Source organism: Xenopus tropicalis, chromosome 4 (assembly GCF_000004195.4).
Source record: "Xenopus tropicalis strain Nigerian chromosome 4, UCB_Xtro_10.0, whole genome shotgun sequence".
In the NCBI taxonomy this organism is placed as follows: Eukaryota; Metazoa; Chordata; class Amphibia; order Anura; family Pipidae; genus Xenopus; species Xenopus tropicalis.
Genome location: NC_030680.2, coordinates 75,321,104 through 75,331,723, shown reverse-complemented (window position 1 = coordinate 75,331,723; position 10,620 = coordinate 75,321,104). Strand labels below are relative to the sequence as shown.

The 10,620-nt window shown below is 44.8% G+C and overlaps 1 protein-coding gene across 2 annotated transcripts in view; it reads left to right on the top strand.

Annotated features, from left to right (window-relative positions):
- Nucleotides 1–360: 360 nt before the first annotated feature.
- Nucleotides 361–10,620, top strand: part of vac14 (Vac14 homolog) — an 84,968-nt gene continuing 74,708 nt past the window's right edge. Inside the window, 6 exon segments of one of the 2 annotated variants that reach the window (NM_001142192.1) lie at nucleotides 361–570; nucleotides 1,940–2,090; nucleotides 3,468–3,635; nucleotides 4,653–4,715; nucleotides 6,698–6,805; nucleotides 10,338–10,447. In NM_001142192.1, the coding sequence (NP_001135664.1) occupies nucleotides 467–570; nucleotides 1,940–2,090; nucleotides 3,468–3,635; nucleotides 4,653–4,715; nucleotides 6,698–6,805; nucleotides 10,338–10,447 (704 nt within the window). In that variant the 5' untranslated portion in view covers nucleotides 361–466. 2 annotated transcript variants of the gene reach the window in all.

Sequence of the window (10,620 nt, the reverse complement as noted above, 5' to 3'; positions counted from 1 at the left end):
CAGTCCCTGGATACTGGTTTGGAGTGGAAAAGCCCGATAACGTAACCAACAGCCCAACCACTCTCCCAACCACTCTCCCAACCACTGTAACTCCCCAGCACAGAAGCGCCAATAGCATATGGGGAGAACAGGTGCATCTTATGAGCAGAAAATAGAAAATGCCGGGAAAGCTCATGCCAGAGCAGTGCCCTGTGCTATAAATGGCTAATTGTACTATAATATGAACGTTGCAATGAAAACATTATACAGTGGGCAGTCACCGTATGACTAACCCGCTTGCACATAGCCTACACCCAACTTTCCTGCAACGGAGAAAACTACAACTCCCGTGATGCAGTACTGCCTGCGAGTCATGTGACAGCGGGCGGGTTACACAGACATGTGACTTGGCCTCGCTGTGGATGCCGCTCATTGACAAACCCGGCGCAGATAGTGACAGGGAATCGGTGTGCGGAGAGCAGGAAAGATGAACGCGGAACGGGACCTGTCCCCCCTCACCCCCAACATCGTGCGTGCCCTTAATGACAAGATGTATGAGAAGCGCAAGGTGGCGGCCCTGGAGATAGAGAAGTAAGGAGGGAGGGTAGCCGAGCAGTGTGATACAGCACAGGGTTTGCCCAGTGTGAGTTGGACTACAGCTCCCAGAAGCCCCCGATAGTGGGGATTGCAGTAAAACAGCTGGAGGGCTGCAGAGTAGGCATTACCTGACAATAACGTTTTACAGGGTCGGTAAGGCAGCAGTTGTGATGCTCAGGCCTGATCTATGGAACAAGGGAGACAGAATGCCCTGTATATAACTTATTTGTGCTTCACTGAGCGTCTCTTTAGGGGGGCAGTGTTCAGCTGTGTTTGATATGGGGGCACTCAATAAGGGGGGGGTAGCACCCCAGATTGCCCCTGCTACCGCCTGTATACTGTAAAGTGAACATCAGTACTGATGGTTCCAATACAGAGATCTGATCAGGTTCTGCTAGCTGTGTGGTACCGGAGCTGGATGGTACCGGAGCTGGATGAACAAGGGGTGAAACATGCTCTATTAAATGTGTAACCTTAACAATACAAAGGCATGGCTTGATATTGATGGAAGGGCCCAGACTACTCTGTGGGTTCTGGCAAATGCCAGAGGGGCTGCCATAAGATGCCCAAAGACAGTCACTATTTATTGGTCTGGACCTGTTAATGTGCCACACACAGTGGTGTAACATGGTTGCGCTGGGCCCCCCTACAAAGAAATCATTTGAGGGAGCCCAGTGTGAACAGTCCCTCCTCCCCCAGCCCACTGCGCCGAACCTCCTGGCCTGCGCCACTCTTTAAGAAAAAAAAGGTAGGAGTGGGGGGCTGTAGAGCGGGGTGGGGGAACTACAATACAGCAGACCCCAGGGTCCAGGCCCCCTCGCAACCACGGGGTCTGCTGTATAGGTAGTTACGCCACTGCCCACTCAAGTCCAAATGGGTTAATAGATGTGCCTGGCACATACTCTGGAACTAGAAAAACAAAACTCGTGAGTAATGTTGGGAGGAATTTACTGGAAAACAGTCAGTAACAGGAGCCAAGGGGAAGTACACCCACATGAAAAGAGCAATTTGTTTTATTCTATATGCATGTCATAATTGGAATAGTTAAAGGGGTTGTAAACCTAGAAATAAAATGTTGTCTAATGAAAGAAAATATAATTCCAAGCAACTTTGCAGTACACATAATCACACATGTAACATAATTCATGGAAATCACTGGAAATCTAACCAGTATATGTATTATTCCTTCTACTTCTGGTTCAGGCTTCTGCAACAGTGTAGCACAACCCAGATTATTAACAGACCTGTGAAGCAGCTTCTAAAGCATTGCAGGAATTGAGAGCTGGCTTCTATTACATTGTTTCAGTAGTTAGAACTAGCAGGGGCACTTTGCCAGTCTGATGTATATATTCTGTCTCCTTAGGCTTGTACGGGAGTTTGTGTCTCAGAACAACACTGCCCAGATCAAACATGTGATCCAGATTCTGTCCCAGGAATTTGCTCTTTCTCAGCATCCCCACAGCAGGAAAGGAGGCCTTATTGGACTGGCAGCATGCTCAATAGCCCTTGGCAAGGTATGGCACACATTGGGCGGTTAATGCTCAAAGCTGTCTTCAAAGCTGTCATTCAGAGCCTCTTGAATCTTTGTCCTTTCTGATATTCCTTGATGATAGCTTAGGGGCTTGAATATGTTCACTTCCTCTAAAAGTTGGGCAGCTGACTTCCTGTACTGAGACAGAATAAACGTTCTATGTTTTTCTGCTGGTATTGCTTCGGGTAGGAGTATCCTTTATTAACTCATATTGCATAAAAGCAGTGCAGACGAACCTTCTCTGTTTTTAACTCCTCTTATGCATAACCCACTTACATCCTCTGTACATGCAGAATAAAAATGGCAGATGTGGAGGAATAACTGCTGGAGGAGCTTGGACTGCCTGATACTGTTTTTTCCATCTGCTGTTCCTTTTAACTGTCAGTTTGTCAGATTTTGCTCAGAATGCTTGTGTGTGATTTCTCGTTTAGAAATATGGTTTGGCACAATGACAGGCAGAATAAATTAAAGGCAATGACAGGAGAAAAGGCAGTACCAGTGTTCTCTCTTCTCATTACCCAAAAAAGGGTGCAGTAGCAAAACCATTACAAGTGAGAAAACTGGCAATATTTGTTCTTGATCTGTGTTGTCATTTTCCAGCTTTTCTGTCATTGAAATCTGTTCTACCAGTTCCCACACCATAAGCAGCAATAAAAGGAGGTTTGCCTGGAAACAGGCCAGTGACAAACCCCTATGCTCTGTCAATAAAGCACGGCAGATTCCATCTACAGTGACTAAGCGTATGCCGTAGGAATGGAGATAGAAATCAAACAAACACCAAGCTCAAACTACAAAACTTAAATTCCTTCAGAAAGTTTTGTTTTTGTGTAAAGGAATTTCTGTTGCATGATTGTTGCCCTATAATTAGCAATTGCTGGGTTAATGGAGCTTTCCGTTTAACCAGGGAAATCTTGCATAGGACAGGAGAGTAACATTCCTTCTCCTGAACGTCCCTTGAGTCAGTCCTAGAATGTGTGCCTCATTTCTCACTGATAAATTGCTTGGCAACTTACATTAACATACAATTTTCAGTGTAGCTTCTGTGGTATTCTGGAATATTCAGAAACCCCAGCTTGTAGAGTTTCATCAAGGTTATGCATTATATACACAGGTATGGGGTCCCTTATCCTGAAACCCATTGTCCAGAAACTCCAAATTATGGGAAAGCCAATTCTTATTTTTAAAAATTATTCCCCTTTTTTTTCTGTAATAATAAAACCTAACTAAGCTGCATGAATCCTAATTTTCCTTCATGGTCAGAAGTAATAAATACTTTTTAAGACAAATTTATTGATATACAGTATGGTAGTTGCTCTATAGTATGTCACTGTGCTGAACATTCTGTATTGCATGCCTGCAGGACTCTGGCCAGTATCTAAGGGAGCTTATAGAACCTGTGCTTACCTGTTTCAATGACGCTGACAGCCGACTGAGGTATTATGCTTGTGAGGCCCTCTACAACATTGTCAAAGTGGCTCGGGGCTCTGTCCTACCTCATTTCAACGTTCTCTTTGATGGACTCAGCAAGGTATGACACCAGTACAACGGTTACTTGTAAATGTAGCATTCTCTCGCGTTTTTTGCATATATCGGCTACATGTGCCTGCACCCGAGCGTATCTCATTCATTCGGGTGCAGGCACAAGTAGCAGGCGTAGGGCTGTATTTTCGCCAAACGTTTTTCTGCTTGCCGAAAATATCAGCCCTGCGCCACGTCTGCCATCAGCCTTAAAGCTGAATTGAAAGAGTCATTAAGGGAGATCTGTAACACCAGTGCAGGAATACGTAAAGTATTGTGGGAGGTACGGCAACAACCAGTATTGGGCTGATGTATTTGTTGGGAAAGGTCTTGCCTTTTGAAGTTAGTCATACCATTAACAGGTTTGCTATAGCATGCTTTATTCTGTGGCCCATTTTATTTTGGCTATTCACATAGTACTTTTTATTCTATGTGTTTTCCCATCTTCAATGTATAGCTGCCAGTGCCTGTCTGTAATACATTCTGACCCACTTTTGACCCTGTAGTAGTGGCTTACTTTTAAACCTACCCTTGAAGGTTCTTGGCCCCCCCATAGCACATAACATTATTAAATATATATAAATTGCTGTATTGGCCATTCCACCAAAGTTCTGGTACAGTAGTGTTCACAGTATCAGGCTGATCTTATCACTTGGCCCTCAATGATCAGGTCAAAATTGGAGCTATGCTGGCCATCTGGACAAGGATCCCATCAACTAGCAAATGCGGTCCTTGTTTCGACTGCAAATTCAAACCTGCAATTTTCCACCAGATATTGGTCGAGCAGGCCTGTTTGCTGGCATCATGCCCAGGCCAATAAAGCTGGCCACACACCTAAAGATCTGCTTGTTTGGCAAGGTAGCCAAACAAAAGGATCTTTCCCCAATATGCTCACCTTGAAGAAATGCAGGCCGATATTCTCCTCATCCCAACAGGAGTTTTAAACCTTCCTGGTTGACATTCAGCTGAAATTCAGCCATATACGTTCAGATAATAGTAAGAATTATTTGTCTTATGTTCATCACAGCTTGCTGCAGACCCTGACCCAAATGTTAAGAGTGGCTCAGAGTTGTTGGACCGCCTGTTGAAGGTATGTATATTTATGTATATTTTTCTACTACATTCACTTCCAGAATCCACATGCATTTCTGTTGCTAAACCACTACACAGTAGAGCAACAGCTGGAGTTCCCCATCCTAACTTGGTTTGCTATACGAATTAAAATCAGATAGCATGGTTTTCAGATGAAATGTGTCCAATCTGTATTATTGGATTTAGGCATCTACAGAACTGTACACTATTTGTACTGTTTAAACTTTTATTTCACTAAACATATTGAAGTTCAAGGAAATTTGTTAGTGAACTGAATGCTTATGAGAATCTTGCAAACAAAGCTAGAATTTAGCTGGATAGCTATAATTTAGCTAGATTGCTAGCTCAGGGTATTCTAAGTTTTCTTTGATTTTGGGTTTTCTTATGTCTTTGTTAAATAGACCTGTCTTTTTTTGAGGGAAAACTAGGTGTGCCTATGTTTCTATGATTTGAATCCCCCCCCCCCCCCCCCACTTCCAAGTTTATATTCATTTTCATTCAAACATACTATTTGCCTCAGGGGGATATGACATAAAGAAGATGTTAAAGGGTATAATTATACACATATGACTCCATTATCCGGAAACCCATTATCCAAAAAGCTCCGAATGACGGAAAGGCCATCTCCCATAGACTCCATTTTATTCAAATAAATTTATATTTTTCAAGATAATTTACATTTTCTCTGTAATAAAACAGTACCTTGTCCTTGATCCTAACTAAGATATAATGAATCCATGTTGAAGGCAAAACAATCCCTTATGATTTTTAGTAGACTGTAGATACAGAAATCCAAATTACAGAGACCCCTTATGCAGAAAACCCCAGGTCCTGAGCGTTCTGGATAACCATACCTTTACATCATTTTTGCACTAGTGACATGAATGTATACTTTATGATTGAGTGCTCCATGTTGCATATGAATGCATATATATTCTAATGCTATCTGGGAAACAAGAAATTAACACTAGTATGTGATTGAAGTTTTTGGGGATAGGGGGGCACAGCCTAAAGAACAGATGGGTGGGGATTTGTTCTCTTAGATACTCCTGGAAGCCCAATTAGTTTTGGGATTATTATTAATTGGCAGCCTATTTTTCTAGCTCAAAGGGTCCCTGTCACCCTAAAATTGCTTCACTCACCGGCACTCTGGTTAGGGGAAACAATATTATTATTTTTTTTTAAATGACCCCTACACTAGGCTGGAAAACCAGGGGGGGGGAGAGAGGCCAGTGTGGGTGGCCATGTTTAATAGAGCCCCAACCAAATCTATTGGCTCCCCACTGGTGGGGGAAACAATTTTATTGTGATGGGTGCCCTTTAAAGGAGAAGGAAAGGCTAATAAAGAGTTAATCTCAAGCTGCAGGCATACCTTCAGTTTTCTCAATAATGCCCTTAAGTCTCCCCATATTTCTCCTGTTCAGATGATCAGAAGAAATTTCCCATAATTCCTCACTCCTGCACCAAGACCAAGACTGGTGTACATGCTCAGTTAGTAAGACTATGAGGAAGCTTCCTGCTGATTGGCTCAGATCCACAATCCTAAGGTGGGGAAGGGAGTTCTTAGCATTTTGAGAGAGTGGGAGCAGGAGAGAGGATAGAGCTGTTTGTCTCTGGCACAGGAAAACAAAGAGACAACAAGTCCTGTTTCTTTTGACGGAGAACTCAGTGCAGCGTATCTGTGAGTTCTTATGGCTGTATTTACTTAGACCTTTCTGATAAAGCTTACTTAGTTTTTACCTTTCCTTCTCTTTAAATGATCTGATACATATATCTGTAATCTTTTTTATAAGCTACGGAGGCCTTCACTAAATATTGGGCTTGAACTTAAAATTAAAATATAAAAAAAAAAAGAATAATTGCAGAGCTAAAACTGGAAATATAGCTGTTGGGCTAATGCAAAACGGCAGTTCCAGTTTCATTTTTCATTTCTGCTGAGCTCTTAAGATTCTACTGCTAATACCATATTTTTATGCCCAGGATATTGTAACTGAAAGCAACAAGTTTGACCTTGTGGGCTTCGTACCGCTTCTTAGAGAGAGAATCTATTCAAACAACCAGTATGCTCGACAGTTCATTATTTCCTGGGTAAGCAATCTTATGCATTTTCATTCCTTTCCTTTAGTTCCCTCTGCCATTCTTTGCTTTTTTATATTTGTTCTTCTTTAATCGTAATATAAAAATTTCTCATTCATTTCAGGGGGACACAGGCACTGGAGGGTTAATACTGCCTTCCGGGAGGATAGGACACTAAAAGAACTAGTCCCCTAGGCTACACCCCTCTGGGAGGCTGCCACTACCCTGTTTCTTTTAGTGTCCTCAGGGAGCTCTAATTTCAACTTTTAAATTTTATTTTATCTCTTTCCAATACAGGGGTTGAACAGGAACTCCAGTTCAGATTCAGACGGATTTCAGAGCACACGCAGGGACAGGAACTTCGGTTCAGCTCCCTATGCTCTACAGACAGATCTGGGACGGAGCCCTGGCTCTGTCCCAGGTAGGCCAGTGTGGCAGCACGATTCAGTCAGACGTTCACTGTGCCTGCACTCAGTGTAGTGGAAGCCCCTTCTGGCGCACATTTCAGATGCTCCACCTCCTGGCTACACTGCCTTTTGGCTGGATGCACAGCTCTCCTGCACTCTTCACCTTAGACACCTCCCCCTGGACTCTGCCACAACTCAGGTCAGTATTGAGACTGCTCCAGGGATTTACCTTGGACCATTTCTTGGGCTCTTTAGACCTCTCTTCTTCCAGCTACCCCTCCCTACTGCACCATGACAGATTCCATCAGGTTGAGTCCTAAATTGCGATCTGCGCACTTCCCAGGTCTCCTTTTTAGCCTGTGTACATTGCTGCACTAGACTTCCTCTTGGCCACAATGAGCCTCTCTGCACCTCCTGCTCTCACCTTCCTTCCCTGGCTGCTTCTGTCTCCGCAGACACCCCAGCTGCCTCAGCTCAACTGGACTGTCCTAACCACGGACGCCAGTCTCTGGGGCTGGGGTGCAGTGTGCCAGGGTCAGACAGCCCAGGGTAGATGGCTCCCCTCAGAGTCGTATCTCCAAATTAATGTCCTGGAGCTTCGAGCCATTCTCCTGGCGCTCCTCCACTGGAGAGACTTCCTCAGAGGCAGACCCATCAGTATCCAGACCGACAGTGCCTCAGCTGTGGCTTATGTCAACCATCAGGGGGTACCTGCAACCGAGGTGCTACGCAGGAAGCCTCCCAAATCCTTGGCCTGGGCGGAGGCAAACGTTCTCTCCATCTCAGAAATACACATCCTAGGGGTGGACAATTGGACAGCGGATTTCCTCAGCTGGGACCGGGGGGAATGGTCCCTGCACCCAGACATCTTTCAGAGCCTGGTCTTACGATGGGAGACCCAAGAGGTCGACCTCATGGCCTCCTGGGCCAACACCAAGCTCCCACACTTCATTTCCCAGTGCAGGCTTCATCAGTCTCTCCAACAATGAGCCAGTCACTGCCTTCCTGCCAGATCTCCTAAGCCAGGGACCAGTGTTCCACCCCAATACTCAGCTGTTCCGTTTGACTTCCTGACTTGAAATCCTAGTGCTCAAGAACAAGAGACCTATATCTCCTGGTGTCTGACTCGTTCTTTTCCCCTCACCGCTTTCAGACTGCACGCATTCATGCATTCCTTCAGCTGAGTCTGGACAAGGGCCTTCAACTGGCCTCCCTAAAGACCCAGGTCTGTGCCCTCTCAGTGCTGTTTCGATGCCAGATTTTGCAGGATCCTCATGTTAGGACCTTCCTTCTACGGGTCGCTCATGTCCCGCCCATGGCTGATACCTCAACTTGGTGCTCTCTGCCCTCCAGGGACCCCCCTTCAAGCCTCTGGCGGAGGCTTCAGACATGTTCCTAACCTGGAAGACTATTTTCCTCCTAGCGAGCACTGTGGCCAGACTGGTCTCCAAACTGGCAGCTGTCGCCTACTGTTCGCCCTACCTGGTCTTCCACCAGGACAAAGCTGTCTTGCACCCACTGCCCCCCTCTCTGCCGAAGGTGGTCTCATCATTTAATTTGAACCAGGGCATTGTAGTTCCTTCCTTTTGTCCTCAGCCTAAGAATCCCAAAGAAAACAGCCCTCCATTCTCTCAATGTGGTTAGGACTTTAAAATACTATGTTTACAGGTCCCAATCCTTCCAGAGTTCGGAAGTCCTCCTTGTCATCCCTACAGGCCCCGCAAGGGGCTCAAAGCCTCCAAGACCACCCTTGCCAGGTGGATCAGAGGTACAATTTCTAAAGCCTATTAGATTGCTGTTTGGCCCTCTCCCTCAGGGTCACAGCTCACTCCACTCGCTCAGTGGCGGCTTCGTGGGCTGTAAGAACCTGGCTTCAGTGAAGCAGGTTTGCAAGGCTTCGTCAGCGGGGGCAGTTTTTGGAAGTGCTGCAATACAGGCTCAGGCTTTAGGTATTCCCACCCTATTTTTCTTTTGGAACCACTTTTTCAAATCCCTCCAGTGCCTGTGTCCCCCTGAGATGAGAAAGAGGATTTTAGTCTTACCTGTAAAATCCTTTTCTCTCTTCATCAAAAAGGGAACACAGGCACCCCCTCCCTTCTGGTCACTCAGGCCTGATCAGGGGAGGAAGCCTTCTTTGCTAAAGCCCTCAGAGCAGCATTCGTGGATCATCTTGATGGAATCCACATGTGCCCCCTTCCATTGCAAGGGGAAATTCTACTTTCTCTGCTCTGCAGGGAAGAAAGCTCTACTTAGCCCAACGGGCTCAGTTGTGCAGTTGTTTCATAGTTCGTTTTTATTTGTGTAGGGACTAGCTAGGCTGGCCCCCTGGGAGTACTGCCAACACCTTTAGTTCTTTTCGTGTTCTATCCTTCCAGAAGGCAGTGTTAACCCTCCAGTGCCTGTGTCCCCCTTTCAATGAAGAATGAAAAGGATTTTACAGGTAAAACAAAAATTGACGTGTTTTATGTTTACTGACAACACAAGTAAACACTTTTAGAAGTGATCAAGTAGCATTGTACAGAGAAAGGCCACTGTGCAGTTGGCTATTGGGTAGCCTCTATGCTCACTATCCGCTTACAGGGGGCTTTATTTGGTAGTAAATCTTGTTTTTATTCAACCAAAATTTGCCACCAAGTCAGGAATTCAATGATAACTACCTGGTTTGGGGGCGCTGAGAGCAACATCCAAGGGATTGGTGAGCAACATGTTGCTTGCGAGCCACTGGTTGGAGACCACTGATCTATAGTAAGCCACTATTAAACTTTAGCTGGTTTTCCACAATTTTTCTTAACTTTAAACCTAATGTCATTAGGTAGGCTGAGGCAATTATAGGGGCCTATACTCGGTCTGCTTTTACCCACAGGTGGAGAAACAGCCTGAAAAGTAGGTCCACTTCCTAACACTTCTTTGCATAGCTCCACTGACAAGCACGGCATTGACCTGTTCACAGTTAAACTGAGAGGATTTTGGTGTACTCAGACTGACACCATGCCTGTCAGTGGAGCTAGCCTTATATCATTGGCGGATGGTTAAAAAGCATAGTTATTCTCCCAACACTAAGCATTATAAAGTGAGAAAACATAAAGGCACAGAATAACTGTATTTATAAAATTATATGTTATGTTTTGAATAAATAGATCCTGGTGCTGGAGTCTGTTCCTGACATCAATCTGCTGGACTATTTACCTGAGATTTTAGATGGCCTCTTCCAGATTCTCGGAGATAACAGCAAAGAAATTAGAAAGATGTGAGTATGTATGGTTTCTTAAATGTTTGCACGTAAAACATGCAGTGCTGTACATTTTTTTCAATACAGAAGTACAAACAGGGAGGACAAAGATTAAAATGAATATAAATATACAGGGATTAAGTGCCATGTGGTAGGACATATAGAAGGAAGGAGCTACTGAAGCTCATATA